This window comes from Callospermophilus lateralis, chromosome 8, assembly GCF_048772815.1.
Source record: "Callospermophilus lateralis isolate mCalLat2 chromosome 8, mCalLat2.hap1, whole genome shotgun sequence".
Classification (NCBI taxonomy): Eukaryota; Metazoa; Chordata; class Mammalia; order Rodentia; family Sciuridae; genus Callospermophilus; species Callospermophilus lateralis.
The window spans coordinates 92,302,896-92,324,042 of NC_135312.1; the positions used below are offsets into that span (position 1 = coordinate 92,302,896).

A 21,147-nucleotide genomic window follows, 5' to 3' on the forward strand; every position below is an offset into this window, starting at 1 on the left:
AGAGAGACTGTGGGGGTTTAGAAATGCAGACAGAGGATTGAATGAGAGGAGAAAAGACTACAGCAGTATACAGGATGGTCTTGCTAAAGCGAATAGTGAAAGGCAGGAGCAGAAACTAATCCTCAGACCAGTACTTTCCAATAGAAATGTAAGCTGAGCCACATCTGTCATCTTAAATGTTCTAGAAACCACAGTGAAGGAGTACAAAATATTTAACACAGAGACTCAGAATTTAGTCATTTTAACAAAAAATCAGTGTTACACCTATTAAGGAGCTATTTTTCCATGCCTGTTTTTTTCACCGAGTCTTTGGAATCTACCTGTGGTTTACACTTACAGCACATCTCAGCTCACACTAGCCTTGTTTCTAAGGGTTAAGAGCCATGTGTGGCAGGGGCTGGAGATGGCAAAAATCAGCCAAGGAACTGAGAAGGATAATAGAGAGGAAGAAGAAGAAGAAGAAATAAAGTGTTATAAAACCTGGGTATGAGAAGCCTTTCCAGACAGAGGGCACGGGCATCAGTGGGAAATGTTGCAAAGAAAGCAGTAAGAATAAGAATGCAGCAAAGATTATTGGAATTCAGAAATGATGAAGCCTCCAGAAACCTGAGGTGTGGCTTCCCTGTGAGGCAGGAATGGGAGTCACAAGTGAGGGAGGTAAGGAATGTAGTTGAATGTCAAAGGCAAAGCTGGTGAGGAAGGAAGGAAAATGACCACCTTCTGTACCAGGGCTTTCACATAAAGTATAACACTTAATCCTCAAAGAAATCCTATAATTATGGATATGGTTTGATAGATAAGGAAACTGAAACCCAAAATAGTTAAACAACATCCTGACCTCATAGGACAGGATTTTAACCTGAGGGTGTCTAAGCCCAAAGGTATGATTAAAAAAAAAAAAAAAGAAGAAGAAGTCTTTCTACTTTTGGCCACAAAAGTCAAAATTTTGAACATTGAGAAAAAATTACTCTAGACTAACAAACCTTTTATAGGTATGAAGCTAGTAATTCAGTTTATCTTCTGAGCAATGTAGGTTTTTATTGTTGGAGCTGTCCTATTTTTTTTAATATAGGATTTGATACCAAATTTATTTAAGTATGAATAATAACCAGTCATGAGGCTAAGGCCTTATTTTGAATCTGAATATAAAAGAAAATAAATATGAGTACATTTCTGTGCAGTACTCTTTAATTTTTCCATATCCATTTAGCATTCAGGATATTTCTTCTTTGTGTGACCTTTAGTGATTTGATTGCAGAGTCCTGCAAAGGGTGAAATACCTGCATGAGAGTACACAATGATTGATTGACTGGCTCAACCCTAATACTTTTAAAAGAGACAGAGGGTGTGAGCCACACAGACACCCGGGGTCAGATTCCATGCAAGTGCAGTGCCCTGAGGTGAGTGTACTAGGTGTGTTTGAGGGACCCTAATGGACAAAGTAGGAAATGTAGTCTGAGAGATGAATGAGAAGAGAGAGCATGGGCTTAAAATACTAGATGTCTAGTGTTTTAAAGGCCCATGAGGAACTTGCTAATGTTTTACCTTTCACCCTTTCTCAAAGAAGCCATTAGAGGTTTTGAGTAGAGGAGTGACAGGATCTGGCTTTGGTATTAAAAGACTCCTTGGGGTTGTGGTGCTGGAATAGCTATGGGAGGAGGGGCAGGCATGTGACAAGGGTAGAGCAAAAAGACTATTGGGAGGCTGCTCTCAGCAGGCAAGAGAGGCTAGATGTGAGCAAGAGACACTGTCACAGAAGATCACATGTATATGATGCCATTTGTCTGAATGTCCAGAGTAAATTAACCTGCAGAAAGTAGACTAGGAGTTACACAGTGCTGGAGGAAATGGGGAGTGACAGCTAATATGGGTATAGGGCTTCTTTTGTAGGTAATGAAATGTTCCAAAATTGATAATGGTGGTAGTTGTACCACTCTCTGAATAAGCAAAACACTATTGAATGAATCATGCACTGCAGATAGGCGAACTGTGTGCTACATTAATTGGATTTCAATGAAGCTGTTTACCAAAGGAATGAGAAAGTAAGCTTCTGAGAAGTGGTACAGCACTGGAAATATGTTGAGGGTACAGCCATCAGGATTTATTGGTAGAGTAGCTGAGGTATTAGGATGAAAGAAGTTGCAGGGTGATACTTTAAGTTCAAATAGCTAAAAGATGAAATTTTCAATTTCTGAGTTGGCTACTGATATGAAAGTAGCAGATTTGGGGAAGAGTTTTGAGATTTAGAAATCTTTTTAAAAATGTTGAGTAGTTATATATATATTAAACATCACAAATGATATGTATATGTATATATTAAAACCTTATGGAGGGGCTGGGGTTGTGGCTCAGTGGTAGAGTGCTCACTTAGCATGCAGGAGGCACTGGGTTCAATCTTCAGCACCACATAAAAATTAAAAAATAAAGATATTGTATCCACCTAAAAAAATAAAAAATAAATTAAAAAAAAACTTATGGAGGATTTTCTACTTATGAAGGATTGCAGTGAAAAGATGTAAGGTTATTCTTATTTTATGCTAATGTAATCATTGAAATCTATGAGTGAATCAAAGTGATTAATAGTGTTAAATGATAAATAAATGTAATTAAAGTACTGAAGTACTTAAAATTATTGTGAAATAATTGTCCTAGTGGATAATAAAATAATTTTATATTAGCAAATCAGTGGGGAAAGTGGCTGAAAAAGAAAAACTAATAAGACATTTTGCCGTTTGCTTTATTGACTAGTTGCTATTCTTTTGTTTCCCCCAAGTATTGTCAAAATTCCTTAGTGATCCCTGGAAGTAAACCCTGGAACTCTAATCCATAGTTCAATTTTTTTTTTTCTCAATCTACCATATATTCTGGTTTTCCCTTCCAGTCTACTTACTGTTGCTGAGCCTTGGCTGAAAAATTTGCATCTGCATTCTGCACAATTCTCTCTGAACGTGTTTACTATTATCCTGGGGGATACACAACAAACACTTTGTAATATGATATCTGATGACAAAATCGGAATTATTTTCTGTATCTTCAGTACTCAGAAGAGGTTATATTTCCACAATTGCACAATGTAACGTCATCATTTGTGTGGCATCTCCTCTATGTAAATGTATAAAAAATATGGTGTATTCTAAGTAAAACAAATGAACAAAAATCCCACAGAGCCAACACAAGGGCCAATGTCGGTTCTTACATGCAATGTTTTCCTTCCAAACTAATACCTGCTCTTTGTTTGTGCCTTCCAGAGAAGAGAGTGAGAGTGTGCTGACACTGAAAGGCTTGACCCCCACCGGCATGCTCCCCAGCGGAGTACTTTCTGGAGGGAAGCAAACCCTGCAAAGCGGTAAGCAGGCCAGTGGTATGACCTTGACCCTGGAGCATCATAGCCAGCTGAGCCACCAGAGCCCTGATTTACCCATTCATTCAAGCTCTGTCTTGGTCTTCAGTTCTTCTTGGCTGGAAGAAGGGCTGAAACCCCCACATCAGTTTGGTCAGTCATATCCATGATAATAGCACCTCCACTTACTGCAGTGCAACCCTTACACCCATTCCCAACCCTTACACCCATTCCCTCATCAACATAGGAATCTACATTTGCAGGCTGAGATATATGCAGACTCATTCAGCTTGCAGACACGCACAACAGGTTTGACTACTAAGAGCCAATCAATCGCTGAAAGTAAGTTTTTAATTACATATTTTAAATAGATATCTGGTTATCTTTTTATTGATGAAATAAACATACACCCACCCAAATATACATCCATAACTAGATTTTATTGAACAGTCTAAGAATATATAAAGATTGATTTCACTATCCACTTAAATAGATATTAGAAGTCTTATGTGTCCTTTGGTTTATCTTTCCAAAATAAAAAGAAGACGCTAATTTTATTTTTGAAAGAAATTACAATATTTCCTTTAAGAGAGTCTATATGAAAACCATAGTTTTTAGACCAGTGTTGTACCACAGAAATTTTGTGATGATTGAAATTTCTTTATCTGTACAAAGTCACTGGTAGCTTATAACTGTCAAGCACTTGACATACAGCTAATACAACTGAAAAACTTATTTTTAAATTTTATCTAATTTTCATTAAATTTAATTTAAATATCTACATATGGCTAGTGGCAACCATGTTAAACAGCATGGTGCTCAACACACTCTTTTAAGGTCTGGTTATCAATTTTAATTATTATCATTACTTAGAATAAAATTTTAAAATGTGGAAATTTTGGTATTAGATTTGACTTCCACAGAAAAAAATTAAAAGAAAAATACACTATAACATTTTTAAATAATTTCAGCCTCATGTTTTCCTGTGTCTTTCCCTGAATCTTTCTCATATTTTCTTTTCCATCCCTGTCCTTCATCTTAGAAGATTCAGGTATTTTTACGGTTACATTATTTAGACAATGCTACATGAAGGCTAATGATCAACTTCATGAATACGGTATTGCTAAATGATCACATCCAAGCAGGATCACAGTAATTCTCTTTATTATCAGATAAATTTATTCCAAAATCACTCTGAATTTCCACAGAAATTCAAAGAATTTTAAATGAGGATAAGACAATACAAAGTACTAAAGTAAATTCTCCCTTAATTTGATAGCTGGAAATTATTTATTTTAATAGCTTTATACAAACACAAAAGTTTTTCCACCAAAGCTCACTAAAACGTAAGCATAGATAAATCACTTGTGCACAAAATGCACTTCTACCTAAATGATTGAAATCTATAGTTTCTGGTAAGCACATTTTAAGACACAGCAAGTGTATTATCAGAAACTCGGGGCCTCATTTGTTTAGAAGGATGCATTTAATAGCGGGCAGTACATATTTCTAATATGTCAGTGCTGGTGTGGTTCCAGATTCTTTGCTTTACTTTTGAAACTTAAGTTACTTAAGTTGTTATAATTCTTTGTTTCTTTTCTAGATTTCCACCTGCATTTTTAACTTCAGTCATTGCATTTTCTTTTCCTTTATTTTAAAACCATTGGTTTGTGTTATCCTGTGTTACACACACACACACACACACACACACACACACACACACACACCCCCACATACCCCAGACAGGCAAAAGACATGTGGATTGGAAACTCATTTGTCCCCAGATTTGGAAAACTTAATATGTATTGTAAACCACATACATTAATAAAACTTGAAAACCCATCGTCTGACACCCTTCTACTTGTCTCACAGGGGTCTTTCTCAGTGTTTTGGTCTTCAGCTCTTCTCCTTGGTGGCAATCATCCTCTATTTTTGCCATAAGGAATCTAGAATGTACCAGAAGGAAGTTAGCGTGCAGATTTGGCAGTCGTTCCACTTGTAAAATCTTAAAGTATAAGAAAAATGCAAATTAAAGTTAAGGGGTAAAATTTTAATATTAAACAGTTAAGGGTTACTGAGACATTTTGCATTTTAGCATTTAATTAGGGAAATACCAACTAGCCTTAATAACTTAGAAGGACTCATGTACCTGTGAAAGTATAGACCCAGACCTTATTATAAAAATTGCTCATAAAGCAATGGACTATAAAAGTTCTGACTCTGAAATATGCTGTTTCAGTGTATTTTTGAGACACCTCCTAGATGAGGTTTCAATATGTAGGCTGCCTCTTCTTTCAAATGCAGATAGAAAGAATTCTTGCTGCTGCTGCCATGTTACCACTTGGGTTTTTAACACTTCAAGAGTTTCATTTCCAAAACTGATATTCCCATATGGAAAAGAAAACTGATTTTAAATTGTTCTTCCTGGCAAAAGAAGTCCAGACAGTCATTCCTTCCTTTCTCCCTTCTCCCTCACCCTCTTGCCAATCCCTACCCCCAAGTGTTTATATTTAAAGAATCACATGTACTTGAGCTTGAACACATTGATTTTATCCTTCTTTAAATTTGCATCCCCTGTCTTTGCATGGCAGTAGGAAATAGTACCTTTTAATATTAAATAGTGTGAATTATCTCACTGATATCATGGCTCTGCTTCAAGTTCTACCATTTTGTCTGGTCTTTTTAAGCAGTAAATCAATCACCAAATTCAGCAAAGGTTTTAAAGTGTTCTGTGAGACAGAAGCACATTTTAGATGACATAATCCCTTATCAATTCAATCCAAGTAAAAGAAAACTTTTCTGAGTCTTTTCATAAAGGGTTAAATTATTTTGTCATTTAATTACTGAGCAAAAACCAAGCAGTTCACTCAGATAGATGTAGCCAAATCTTAAACTTATCATTTTTTGGTGGTGTTTTTTTTTTTGTTTCCTTTCTTTTTAGCATTTCTGTTTTGTTGTCTGTGCCAGAATCCAGCACTTACAGGATCATTAGTTCTCTTAGCTCCTTTGATCGTCACTGATTTGTTCTTAGAGTTTAAAAAAAAAAAAAAAATCCTCTGCTCATTTTTCTCATTCATTTTGCACCCCCTTTCTTCTCTTCAGCTACTGTTGAGGCTATTGAGGCTGATGAAGGTAAATTGGCCAGTCCCCTTTCTGTTGTACCTGCAACAGATAAGGGCTCTGCTGGGTGTATTCATTTTTTTTTTTTTTTTTTTTTTTGCTGTAGCTTGTACAGAGTGTGTGGGTGTTGGGCTAACAGTTGTGGCTCAGTATTAACCAAAATGTTCTTGCTTTAAAGGGGAAAATGTCCTTCTATGGTTTGTTTGTTTGTTTTTTCCCTTAAAGCTATGTTTGACTTCTGTATACAATGAACCTAGTATAATTACAGAAAACAAAAGGAATTTATATATCTTGAATGATGTGGGGTGGGGGTTATGGCAGCTGTTTTGACAAATGACACATAAACAGTATTCTTGGAGCTGAACCATGTCCCTCCCTCAAATCACTTTCAGGCAGCACTGAAAAGGAAGAGTAAGATAGTTTATTAATTTCCAGTCTTTCAGAAGTTTGTAGCCCAAAACAGTTCATTTGAATAGTGCTTTGTTATAGTTCAGTATTACTTCATGTCTCTAAAATTATTCCAACACGAGACAGATGTGTATGAGATAAAAGGTTTGTTTAGCCTTATCAACTTTAACCTACTGATATTTGTAGGACAGTTAACAGTAGCAAAATATTATAAGGTGTCTAAATGCACTTAGACACCCGTGGAAGTGGCCGATTACAAGAATAGTGAGTATCAAGCAATCGCTCCGTTAATTAACTTTCACTGAGTGTCTGCTTTGCACCAGGCACTGTGCTAGGAGCTGCAGGGGAAATCCAGAATGTACCATCTCTAACTGTGTCCTAACTCTGCTCAATGACAGTAGAGTTGAACCCCTCTGTAACTGTTTTGAGCAAATTTTTTTAAGTATATGGTTATGAGAGAACTGCATATCAAAATAGATTTTAATATTATCTATGCCATATCTTCTGATAACTTGATAAAGTATAATTTGAAGTTCCCCTTTAAAACAAAATTCTTCAGTTGTATTTTGTTCTTGCAAGATAACTTCTTATTTTTCCCAAAATTGTCTGCATATGGTCCTTTTGGTATGATGTAAAAACGTGCCACTTTAGACTTACAATTTGTACGTGATTTGGATATGGTAGGGGAAATGACAGCACTGTAAGAGAAAATACAACTGCTTCCTAAATAGCAGTGAACAAACTGCTATTTATGTGGGAATTCTCTATTCCTCTTGGCAAATTCTAATCTGCAGTGTGCATTCTTGTTGATAGTTTGGCTGTTTTCTGTGGTTTCTGTGACTCTGTGTTGTGTTAAGTATACTACCAATGTAAATTGCTAATACCCATTGTCTGACCAGCAACTACAGCAGAGCACATTCCTCCATCTAGCATAGACAAAAATGATTAGAATGGAGCCCCATCCCAGAAACATCCATTGTTCTAGCTAGATTTTTACTTCTAAGCTCCCTCTTTATTGGCTTTTACAACCTAGAGATTCCACTTTTGCCATGTCAATTAATAAAATCGCTTCATAAATTATAACGACAAATGTTTTATACTCATTCAAGATGACGAAATGATATTCAAAGTAGTTTAGAAAAAGAGTAGGGTACCACTTTGTGCTGTTATATTGTTCCTCAAAATAATTGAGTTAGTTTTCAGGGTGGGTGCTCATTAAACAGCTCTATTATTTCACAATTTATTACCGAATTATAGAAAAATTAAGAAGCTTTGCTTTGGGCCTTGGTCTCTCCCCATTTCCCCATCTACTTCCTCTCACGGTTGACTAATCACCATTATGCTAACCTTTAAAATACAGAGGAGGAATAATCTATTTCTCATCGTTATTGTAATGAGCTTTGTATATCTTTCTTTTAAGAATCCCATCCATACTGATGAAAGGCACTCATGTAGGAGTGGCTGGCAGAGTTTCAGCTGGAAACTGCTTTCCGTTTTTTCCTAAATAAGGTGGGGAGGATAAAGGTACTCTGAAATTGTCCTTAATCCACCATGGAGATGCAGCCTCATTCAGCACTGGTGATTGGCCCCTAAGTACCTGTCTTGCACTTCACAGGGAGTAAAGCAAACTGATGTCATTGGTTCCACATTTGTGTATTTTATTTGCAGCTCACTGGTTGATGCATCCTTGGAAGAAAATCGTTAAGTTCCTTATACAAATTCTTACCTATCTCTGTAGTGTACTGAGGGTTACTAGAAAACAATTCAAATATCACTGTGCCCACTTTGAGAATTCTGTGTTTTAATTGCTAATAGGATCTAAACCAGTCCAATTCATTTTTCCTAAAAAGTGTAAAAAAGAGGGTTCCCCCCCCCCTTTTCTTCTTTAATCACCACTTATGTCTACATTGATTTACTAAGAAAGAGCTTTGCTTTGGACACCAGATGAACATCAGTTTGGCCTGTTCACTGCTGAAGGGCAGACAAAGCCTCTCTACATAGTGACCTGATATGGATTTTTCTGAGTTTATCTTAACTTGTCACCCACTCTATATGCTTCCAAAATTGAGTGCAAAAATAAGAGTTTATAATTTCTTCGTTTTTTTCATGACACCATTGAGTTGTTTGCTTTGTGGGATTCTGAGATGGCATGGAAATACCCAAGTCGATTTCTTTTCTGGCTCCTTTTACAGTCTGCTATAAGTCCATTGGACTTTGAGGCATAGAAGACATAGTGATTCTCTTGAATATGCCATCGAGAGCACATGGGAGAGTAACAGTGGGGACATGCTGTCTGTCTAGGTCCGGGCCCTGTGGGTAACCATGCTAAGGATGTGGCCAGATGATGCTGGTTCCAGAGGCCTGTCCCTGGAAGCCACTTTCCTCTTTACATATCCACTTGGGGTTCTTTGATCTAAACTTTCATGAAGACAAGAGAAATGCATTTATCTTAAAAACTTCAAGAGGACATTTTGGTTGGCAAGAGACATTGGCTGTTTTCAAACCTTTGGTTATCTCCAAGTATGGTAAGGAGTCTGTTGTGTTGTGTTCAGGTCCCGTCACGTTGTTCTCCACTAAAGGATTCCCACTCACCGCGAAGTCTCTAACATCACCTGATGCGCCTCCTGTGCCCTTCGTCTGCCTCTGGCTAACCCTGTTTCTCTTTTTCTTAATGATTTTCTGTTTAGCTATCAAAGGATTTTCGCCACAACATAAGATCACTAGCTTCGAAGAGGCCAAGGGCTTAGACCGAATTAACGAGAGGATGCCGCCTCGCAGAGATGCCATGCCCTCTGATGCCAACCTTAACTCCATCAACAAAGCTCTCGCCTCAGAGACTAACGGCACGGACAGCAATGGCAGTAATAGCAGCAATATTCAGTGACCACTTCCTGTTCACATTTTTTTTTTTTTTTTTTGAGCTGCAGGGCATGAGGGAGATTGCTGCATATCAGCAGTTGGATGTTCTTGCCTCTGATGGTAGCTTGTTTGCTCTGGGGGCCAGGAATTGGATTCAGTTTACACTATCATTAAAAAGAGGGAGAGAGAGAAACTATATTTTGGTGAGGGTGGTGATTAAACACCTCTTTTGGGTATGCCTTTTAAAAATGCTTATAGGGAAAAAATTTTCAAAGGAAGCTAATGCTAGTATATTCTGCAATGTTAGGGGAATGAACATGTTTTCCTACTGCATTGGGGACTTATAGATAGGTAAATGAACGGCCTTTTATTCTGTTACTGGACATGAAAATTTTGTCTAATTTCTTACTCTATTGTACGTTTACAGTCGCAGCACTAAAAATGGATGACATCAAACATTTTTAACAAAAAATGATGTACAAACTAAATAAGGACTATTTATTGATAATGTTTTGCTACTCTTGTCACAATGGCTATCAACTGAATTAGGCAGTCTTAGAAAAAAAAACAGAAAAAGAAAAAAAAAAGAATGTTGCAAATTTGTTAAAATGCCAAAAAGGACAGTTTAATTTTGTACAGATTATGCTTACCTCAGGTTTCTTTAGTGTGCTTGAATGCCCTTCTTTCCATATAACACTTATCTTATTAATTTGGCAATGAATATCTTTTCTTTAAGTTTAAAAAAACTGGAATAATTACACCTATCTTTTTTGCTGTTTATATTTAGGGGTTTTGTTGATAAATCAAGTCTTGGTTGTGGCTTGCTGAATTAAATATTTATGAGTGGTGCATTTTTAAGTAATAGTGAACAAGACACCATATTAAGTACAGTGATAAAGCATCTATATTCTGTAAAAAAAAAAATCTGCCTATGCATGTTTTTTAAGAAAAAAAAATGGCTGTATCGGCCTGTATGGGACTGTAATGCGCTTAGTGGTCTGATATATACTGGAAATGTATGTATACTGGCGTACTTTATATTCTCTAAAATGCTTAATGCCTTTGAAATTTTGTAATCAAAAAGCTTTGAAAAAATCTAAAGGGGAGAGTATTCTTAAAAGTTTTTAACATAAGCTTGTCAGTGCACATATAGATGGTTAGCATGTTTAACAAACCTTGTGAAATTTAAATAAGTTTGTAGTTACATGTGAAACTCTAATGCATGGTAACTGTTAACGTCATAACGGTTTAGTTATTTCGTTCCGTTCTGTCATGTGCCACAAAAATATGTACTTTTTTCACTTTTTTTCCCCTTTGTATATCAGTTACGGGTTACAACTGGTTCATTCTGAAAACAACAACAATAACAACAACAAAAGTCCATTCATATTTTTTAACAATTGTATAAGTGCCCAAGTAATTCACTACAGCCTAAAGCCTGGCCTTTGTAATTTGACTTCTGAAATGTTGGCAATCAAAGCATGCACTTGTAACAATGAAAAAGAAAAAGCATTTTATATTACTACTCAATAAAATGTGCATGAACTTAAAGAACTCTCACCCTTTGACTGAGTCTGCTGAGGGATTTATGTGCACAGCCACCAGGGCGTCTTCCAGGTGCTGGGCCACCACCACTGGGCGCAGAGTTACCTGGATAGGCTGCTTCTAAGGGCCTCGTGACCTTGAGGTGTGGTGCCTACTTCTGCTGTAAGAATCTTGGTGGATTTGTGTCTCAAATCAGATGAGAGAAGTCTGTTAGCAAATGCCACCTTCTGGCTCCCTCGAATGTGGGAACCAGTCAAGAAGCCCGTACATTCCTTTTTATTGGAAAAAAAAAAAATACATCCATTTGTTATCAGGTTGTTTCAGTTGTATCGGCTGCCCTGTCTCCTAAGGAAGAAGGAACTAGGCTACTAAGTGCATTTTCATCAAGGGAGAGTTGCATTTGTATGGATATGAAATTTGTATTCCTTCCTGTACTTCAACTAATATCAAATCACCGAAAGATTTAAGACACACCAGATTTCAGTTTGTTTCTAACATTGTTCATGTTCAGTGCACTTTGTTTTATGTAATAAAGTATGCCTGTTATATGAAATAATAAGAATATGGTGATTAGTAATACAGTGTACCAAAACAAAGATGTTCCAGATATATTCTCTGACAAAGACAATCCATCTTTATTCTACTGAATCCAAACATTTTTTCCTGTGGATATTTTCCCCTTCTAAAAAAAAAAAATGATAGCCAAGAAAAATATTTAGATGCAACTTACTAGAATGATGTGAAAGAAATGGTAATTCTGGTACCAAGGTGTTTATTTTCTTTCTTTCAGTTGCGGAGAAAATATCCTGACAAAAAGAAAAAAATCTTTTTTTTTTTTTTTGATTCCTTTCTTTTACAAATTGTGCTAAGGCAACTATGGCATAGAAATAAACATTTGACATTAAAATAAGCAGTTGATGTGAGTATTGCTTGGTCTTTCTGGTCAGTGGTAAGGAAAGTAATATTCTATATTGTTGCTTAAGCTTTTGGTCTATCAAAGAAATCATTACAGAGCTGAAGTTTTATTTCTTCAAAAAGTACAATACTTCCACACCAGGTCTCAGTGATTAGATTTATCTCACTTAACTTTTGAAAAAAACTATTGAATTCTGGAATTCTTTATGCCAGTGTACCTTTAGACAGACACACACACACACACACACACACACACACAAAATCACCCTCCAGTCCACTGCCCTTTACCCACCCCCTGGGCAGAAACCAGGGCCCCCAACATGAACTCAGCACCACAATTGGGACAGTGCATGTGATCTTACTTAGTGTTTCATGGGAGGACTGCTTCCTTCTCTCACTGGATCCTTCTAGCTTAGACCTTTCAGTTCACCCTACATGGGTATCAACGTTTCCTTAAGACCGGAAGCCCTTGAATTGAACAATTGAGAGATCTCCTAAACATTTTTCTTTGTTCTGTGACTGTGCACTCTATATTCATTCCGTGAACATTGAGCTTCTCAGTGTTCCTCTCACTGTTCTAAAGTCTTATTTTACACACACACACACACAACATCTGGCAATTGTAACAACATATCAGTGTTCATGATAATGTTAAATGTCAACAATCCATCTAGCAGTGAGTCAGTTTCTGGCTTAACACTGAGCTGCTTTTCCCTCTATTTCATGAATATTCCTTTTGGATATATTATACGGTAATGTTTAACCAGAAAAGCCTGCTTAATGTTATATTCAGTTTTTCAACCAAAAAAATCCATGCATAGTAATGAGAGGCAATGTAGCTGCTTCTTGTGCCTGCATTTTCAAGAGGCAGCATCAACAAATTCAAATGGCTGTGGGAGGCTTAGACACCCAGCAGGAGAAAGAATGTGTTTCAAGGAAAAACTGAAGAAACTTAAAAAGGTGAACAACAGGAGTCCTGACAGCTCTGATATTGAGTGCTTATTCCAAAAGACATAGTACTAAGTCAGAAAAATGTCTACTTATGAAGTAGAAGTAGCAAAGAAGGGCTGCTTACTCAAAGAGTAAACAGTGTGAGTGCTTTGCCTGTATAGGAAGAGTTAAAACCCAGGCCAATTTAAGCACCACAAATACCTCCTAACAGATGCTGAATAGAAGGAGCCACATACTAGACATGGTAGAAGGGTCTGTCTTCAAAGAGATTGAATTAGATCATATTTAAATTACTCTTCACCAATAAGATTCTAAATATCTATTCAACTACTCAATTTTTGGAAGAACAGAATTTTGATAGGCAACCTGTGCCCTGGCTGCCTGTGTTCACGGGAATACTAACACGGGGCTGAGCTCTGTGCATCAGCTACAGTAGCCCTTTTATGGATTTTCCATACTAAGCATCTATATAAGATATCAATTGAGAAGTTTCCATTATAGCAGCAAAGCTTTAAATTGACAATTATATATAATGAATTATATAACGAAGTTGACTTAAACTCCAGTCTTAAGACATTCTTGTCAAGTTACACAGGTTGAGTATCTCTTATCCAAATGCTTAGGGCCATAAGTGTCTCAGATTTGGAAACAGTTACATAAAATTTACCAGTGAGCATCCCCTATCTGAAAATATGAAATTCTCCAAAATCCAAACATCTAAAGTCTTATAAACACTCAAAAAATTTCAGATTTTGTATTTTTAAGATTATGGATGCTCAACCTCTACTTTCAAAAATTTTTTATCAAATTCTGGGGACGACTAGTTTTCCTCACAATAGTTCTAATTTATCTATAATATGTCAACTTCTTCAGGATGACATGTGAGGCAATTTGCCATCTGACTCTTGCTTTTTGAATGTGTATTGAACAAAACTTACCTTCAAAAAATTTTAATATATATTAATATTATAGAAGGAAACTATAAGTCATTGTCAGCTACTAAAATCTTAGTAAGAAATAATTAATCACCATTCTGACAGGGTTGGTCAAATGCTAATAAAGATAGGTCTGTTTATATAAAGAGGGGACTGCTGGAGCTTGGGGAGGAGGGATGGGAGTACCGGAGCTCAGAGGAAGGACCAACTGGGTACATTAATTCTGTACTAGGCACCTGCCAATGCCCAGTACAGAACATCATACAATGAAATTTGAGAAACAATCTTAAATCTTGCAAAATGCAATAGCAGTAAAAATAAATCAATGTTTTTGCCACACATGCTCACTTTTGTGTGATGTACTCCATACCGATTCTGATCCAGAATTAGACCAGAGTTGGAATTTTTCTAGCTCTGCTACTATGTGGCCTTGAGAAACTTAGGAAGTGTTTTAAAGAGTAGTCAATTCAGAAATTTTTCATGGCAATTAAAGGAGACAATGTAAATGAAGTACTTGTCATCGTGCCTGGCACAAAATAAACACTCAGTAACCTTTAGTTATTATCGTGGTGTTCAACAGCATGCTGAGTTACATGAATGCTTAATATAAACATTCTGTAGTTGAAGATTGTGTATATGGCAGGGGCTGAGAGTATATATGTAGTCAGAAAAACTTACTAAAAGAAACGGCATTTGGATTGACCCTTCCTAGGAAGATGACTTGGTAATGAACGAGGAGTTGGGCAAGCTGGGGATGGGGCTAGTATGGAGGGTACTTTCAGCCTGAGAGAAAAGGTAAGAGCAAAGGAGGAGATATGTCATTCATCTTGGCTAAAGCATGCCAGTGAGGGGAGTGAGAGATGAGAATGATAAGCTAGGGTGCCATCCACTCAGTTACATGTATCAGAAAGCCAGCCACAAGTAATCAAATATCTGACTGTGCTCCAACCACTAGGATATTTACAGTTAGGTGACAAGGACATCTGGGACTACAGGCTAGGTCACAGGATTAATTTGGTATATCAGTAGTATGATGAAGAACCTAGCCTCTTTCCATCCTCACACTATTCTTCTGTTGGTTTCTCTTGCAAAAAATAAAAAAGAAAAGAAAAGAAAAAAAGAATGAAAGGAAGAAAAAGAAAAGAAAGAAGACCTCTCACAGCTCCTGGAATCACCTGTTCACACAACACAGTTGGATTACTGGAAAATAACACCAAAATAACCTATAAAGAAAGCAAAGGTGAATTTATTGCTTACTGCAGTAATGTAACCACTACCTTGACAGAGGTGTAGTAAATCTAGAGAGTAGAAAGCAAAAGCAAAATATTTATAGCAGTTTGTTTGGTTCTGATTGGTTCTTCTGAGTAGGCATCTAATAAGGGTTGGAGAAAGTTTATGAATGTACAGTTTAAAATCAGAAGAAATAGCATAGGGATGACTACTAAGCATATTTTGAAGAGATGACAGTAAATATCTAGTTAAGATTAATAGACTTTGTTTCTCTTTCAAGTTCTTTTAAGATATTTATGACAACTGAAGCAAAAACTTATGAAATTATGTTGTTGCATGAAATCAAAAAGACCTAGAAGTAGAGACATACTGAGTTCATGGAGTTGAAAACTCCATATTGTTAGATGTCATTTCATCTCAAGTGAATCAATAGATTTAGTGCAATTCCATCCAAAATCCTAGCATGATTTTCTTATAGAAGAGCTGATTCTAAAATCTATATTGAAAATATAGAGGTGAAACAGCCAAAACAGTTTTTGACAAAGTTGAACAATGTTGAAAGACTCACATTACTCAATTTTTACATTTACTCTGGATTTATATGACTCCAAAGAGTATAGTATTATTGAAAGGATAGAGACATAAATTTATAAAACAGAGTATAGTCCAAAAGTAGACTCATACAAGTGGTCAGTGGAGAAAGATGCAAAAACATTTCAATGCAGATAATTTATCAGCACATTAAGCTGGAACAATTAGAGATCCATTGTCAGAAATCCCTACCTTACACCTCATCCAAAAATTAAAGCATAGAACAATATATTTGTGACCTTGACTAGGCAAACAGTTGACATTTATGACACCCCAAGCATAAGCTATAAAAGAAAGTTGGTGACAAATTGGATTACATCACAATTCTCATGTTTTGCTTTATAAAGGAAGGGAATTGTTAAGAAAATGATAAAACATAATAGTCTGGGAGAAAATGTGTTCAGATCCCAGCTATATCAAAGGACTTGTATACAGAATATCTGCAAATCTGTCTAAATTCAGCAACAAACAAGCAAATAAATTTTAAAATGAGCTAAACATTGCAAAAAACACCTTAAACATGATATATAGATGACTGATAAGCATATAAAAATATGCTCAATATCATTACTCAATGTGGAAATACAAATGAAAGCCACAATGACATAACTCTACACACCTATTTCAATGTGGAGGGGGGGACCCTCATACAGGACAAAAAAAAAAAAAAAACTGACAACATCAAATGCTTATAAAGACGCAGAGCAACTGGAACTTGGATGCATTCCTGTTGGAAATCCAAAAATAATATAACAGACCAACCTAGAAACCAGTTTCTTAGAAGGTTAAGCAGTTTCAGATAAAATTACCTTATAACCAAGTAATTCTACTCTTAGGTATTTACTGTAGAGAAATGAACACTTGTGTTTACACAGAACCTTGTATATGAATGTTTATAGCTACATTATCCTTAATTACCACAACCTGGAAATAACACTAATGCCCTTTGATGGACAAATTATAGATAAACAAAAAGTAGTACAAACCATTTAATGAAATAGTATTTAGCAACAAAAAGAAACAGACTACATGTTAAGGGTTGAATTGTGTTCCACTAAAAAAGTTAGGTCACAAAGCCAGGCACAGTGGTGCATGCTTGTAATCCCGGTGATTCGGGAGGCTGAAGCAGGAGGATTGTGAGTCCAAATCCAGCCCCAGCAAAAGGGAGACACTAAGCAACTCAGTGAGACCCTGTCTCTAAATAAAAATAAAAAATAGGGTTGGGGTTGTGGCTCAGTGGTCAAGTGCCCCTGAGATCATTCCCTGGTACCTCCCCCTCCCCCCCAAAAAGATAGATCAGGGTCCCCACACCTAGTGTCTCAGAATGTTACTTTTATTTGGAAATAGAGCAATTGTAGACGTGATTAGTTGGAGAGGGTGGACCCCTAATTCAATTTGCCTAGTGTCCTTATAAAAGAAAGGATAGCTATATAAAAACTGACACCATAGGGAGAACATCATGTGACTATAAAAATGGAGACTGGGGTTATGCAGCTGCAAGCCCATGCCCACAAATGAGTTCTTAAAACCACCAAAAGCTAGGAAGAAACAAGAAAGGATTCCCTTATGGTTTTAGAGGAAGTGTGCCACCCTTTGCTTCAGACTTGAAGCCCCCAGTGCTGTAAGACAATACATTGTTGTTGTTGTTTTAAGCCACCCAGTTTGTGGTGCTTTGTTACAGCAGCCAGCAGAAACTAGTACATTATTGGGATGTACAATAGCATAAGAATCAAGATGGGGGAGAAAGTATCAAGAATTGTGCAAAGTATGAGGTTTTGCCTGCTTAAAAAGTAACAATATTATAGTGTAATAGATGCTGACTGAAGACAGAGCACTCCCATGTCAGAGACAAAGGTACAGCAAAGTGCAGCACCAACAGCAGTGAGCTGCATATTTTAATGGGTTCCTCTAGCCCCACAACAAAAGCTGTCACAGATATGCAGAGAAACAATGGAGAATTGCCCCACAACAGATGCCAGTCTCAAAAAATTTCATGCAAGTGCTTGCACTTATATGTCATGTTGGCAAAGGCAAAGCTATTGTGACAGGCTACATAGATCAATGGTTCTCTGGGGTTAGGGCAGGGACAAGGGTCAAAGAGTCAGTCAGGATAAGGGAAATTTGGGGTGTTATAGAACTATTCTGTGAACAGATTTCTCTGGTTATGTGAATTTATATAAGTATTAAAACACAGAAACTATACATCAAAATTAAAGCTAACATTATTGAAAGTAAATTAGAATATTAAAAAAACACAAAAATCAGCCTGGCACTGTGGCACATGCCTGTAATCCCAGCAACTTGGGAAGTTGAGGCAGAAGGATGACAAATTTGAGGCCAGCCTCAGCAACTTAACAAGATTCTCAGCAACTTAGTGAGACCCTGTCTCAAAATAAATAATAAAAAAAGGGCTGGGGCTCAATGGTAAATCCCCCCTGGATTATAGTAAAATAAAGAAGAAAGGAAGAAAGAAAGAGGGAAGGAAGGAAGGAGGAAAGGAAGCAAAAAGGGAAGGAAAGGAGGAGGAAAGAAAGGAAGGAAAGAAGGGAGGGATGGAGGAGAAATAAAGAGGGAGGGAGGAAGGAAGAAAAAGACCTAACAAAAATCAAATACCACCAAGCAAAGAAGGTTTATTATGAAACATTAGATCTTAAAGGTTTACAAATTGCTGTTCTAAGCATTCCTTCTAGTCTAGTTCTCCTACAATTCCTGCTTCCATTTAAGTGCTCAGTGATCAGAGGCAGTCTGGTCTGAACCATTTACACCAGCCCAGGAAAGTTCAGGTACACAAGTCCATGTGAAACACACACAATAAAGTCTTGGAGAATTAGAAGACAAACCTTAGGTTTTAATGTCTGGTTCTGACATTTGCTCAATACGAGAGGAGTGAGTCTTCAGGGGAAATGGTTTGCCCATTGTGCCAAGCTTCAATTACTTTCAAGCAACCGATTACATGATGTATTTCTTTTTAAAAATAAAGTTTTGACCTGACCTCCTTGGCTGAATCAGAAGACCAGATTTTCCTGCCAATATGTAGGCATTTTTCACTTTAGAAATGAAATGGAATGCTATGTTACACCTGACCTCTTTTCCAATCACAAACCAGGCCATCTACCCTGAGTTTTAATTTCTTTTCCAATATTCTTTTTAAACTTTCTCAGACTATGTCCTAAGGCAGAGCTGATGCTTTGGGGAACTGGCTTAGAATGTGGTTAATTAATTTCACCACAAATGTTGTTGACTTCCTATTTCCAAGGCATTTTTGTAGGAAATATATGTAAATTAAGCCACTTCGATCAATAAATATAGTAGCTGGAAAAAAAAAAAGATGGAACATAGCTGTGTTTAATTTAATACATAAGTCTAACATCTCATCTGTAACTTATTTTGCAACCATACCGATTAAAGTAATTTCCTTAAGCATTTGGTTCTTGAAAAGAAGAACAGAGAAAAATTAATTTTTCTACATAAGGAAGTCACCTGAAAACACTGATTTAATTGTTCTTGCTTCCAGATGCTCCTCAAATCTTCCAACATTTCTATTTTTCTCTTGGTTTTCTGTTGAAGTCAGTTTGTTGGAGTTGCTTGCAATCATAATTCTGCCACATTCAATCCTTACAAATGATGTACACTCCAGATTCTCACTCTGTATTTCATCTGTTTAGAGCCTTAAGTTTTGGGCATAATATTGTTTTCTTTTGAAATCCAATTTTTGGTTCTTTTTTTAAAAAAACTATTTATTTTTATTTATATATAACAGCAGAATACATTACAATTTTTTGTTACATATATAAAGATCATTTTTTCATAACTCTGGTTGTATACATAGTATACTCACATCAATTTGTGTCCTCATACATGTACTTTGGATAATAATGATCATCACATTCAACTATCATTAATTACCCCCTGCTCCCTCTCTTTCCCTCCCACCCCTCTTCCCTATCTAGAGTTCTTCTATTCCTCCCATGCTCCCACTCCCTATCCCACTATTAATCAGCCTCCTTATAGCAAAGAAAACATTCAGCATTTGGTTTTTTGGGGAATTGGCTAACTTCACTTAGCGTTATCTTCTCTAACTCCATCCACTTACCTGCAAAGGCCATGATTTTATTTTCTTTTATTGCTGAGTAATATTCCATTGTGTATATATGCCACATTTTCATTATCTATTCATCTATTGAAGGGCATCTAGGTTGTTTCTACAATTTAGCTATTGTGAATTGTGCTGCTATAAACATTGATGTGGCTGTGTCCCTGTAGTATGCTGTTTTTAAATCCTTTGGGTATAGTTTGAGGAGAGGGACAGCTGGGTCAAATGGTGGCTCCATTTCCAATTTTCCAAGGAATCTCCATACTGCTTTCCATATTAGTTGCACCAATTTGCAGTCCCACCAGCAGTATATGAGTGTGCCTTTTCCCCATATCCTCACCAACTCTTATCGTTGTTTGTCTTCATAATAGCTGCCATTCTGACTGGAGTGAGATGAAATCTTAAGAGTGGTTTTGTGATTTGCATTTCTCTAATTGCTAGTGATAATGAACATTTTTTCATGTGTTTGTTGATATATATATATATATATATATATATATATATATATATATATATATATATTTGTTCTTAAACATCAAAAATCTTTGGCTCTCGCAAATTTGTGTACTATTAAAACACAAATAATTCAAATTATTTAGAAGGCAGAATTGCTCATATGGCCCATTATATCTTGATCATGTTTTAATTATGAGAAAAGTTTGGTAGATCAGTTTTGTGAATGCACACAAAAACAAAATAATGAAAATGGGACACCAGGCCTAAGACTTTGTCTTCAAGTGTCATTGCTTTGAAGGAGAGACTGAAAGAAGCACATCTTGGCAGTGAACTAGAATTCTTCTTTAGAAATTGAACTTGAAAGACTGGTGAATTCTTAGCAAAAATTCTAGGAAAAATCTACAGTCAAAACTAACAGTTCTTTCTCTTAAATAGTGTTGCTAATTCTGGACTTTGGAGGAATAAGTCACTATAGTTTCTAAACACAGTTAGTTTGGTACATCTGTCTTCCTGCCTCTTCAACATTTATAAATGATTTCAAAGTTTCATTCTATTCAAAAAGAACTTTATGTCTGTCATGGTCAATGTGCTCCACCATCTTCTCTCATTCTCACCTATAACCTGCATCACAGATCTTCTTACTGCCTTCTCAGGGTATCTCAAGGTCCTTCCATGTCCTTCAGGGTATCTCATGGCCCTTCTCC

The 21,147-nt window shown here is 36.5% G+C and overlaps 1 protein-coding gene across 2 annotated transcripts in view; it reads left to right on the top strand.

Moving 5' to 3' along the window:
- Ppp3ca (protein phosphatase 3 catalytic subunit alpha) overlaps positions 1-12,182 on the top strand; it is a 308,796-nt gene extending 296,614 nt beyond the window's left edge. The window contains exons 12-14 of one of the 2 annotated variants that reach the window (XM_076865379.2): positions 3,249-3,346; positions 6,443-6,472; positions 9,556-12,182. In XM_076865379.2, coding sequence (XP_076721494.1) covers positions 3,249-3,346; positions 6,443-6,472; positions 9,556-9,752 — 325 coding nt within the window. In that variant the 3' untranslated portion in view covers positions 9,753-12,182. The remainder of the gene's footprint in view (positions 1-3,248; positions 3,347-6,442; positions 6,473-9,555) is intronic. The other variant, XM_076865380.2, reaches the window with a different exon arrangement.
- The last annotated feature ends 8,965 nt before the right edge of the window (positions 12,183-21,147 follow it).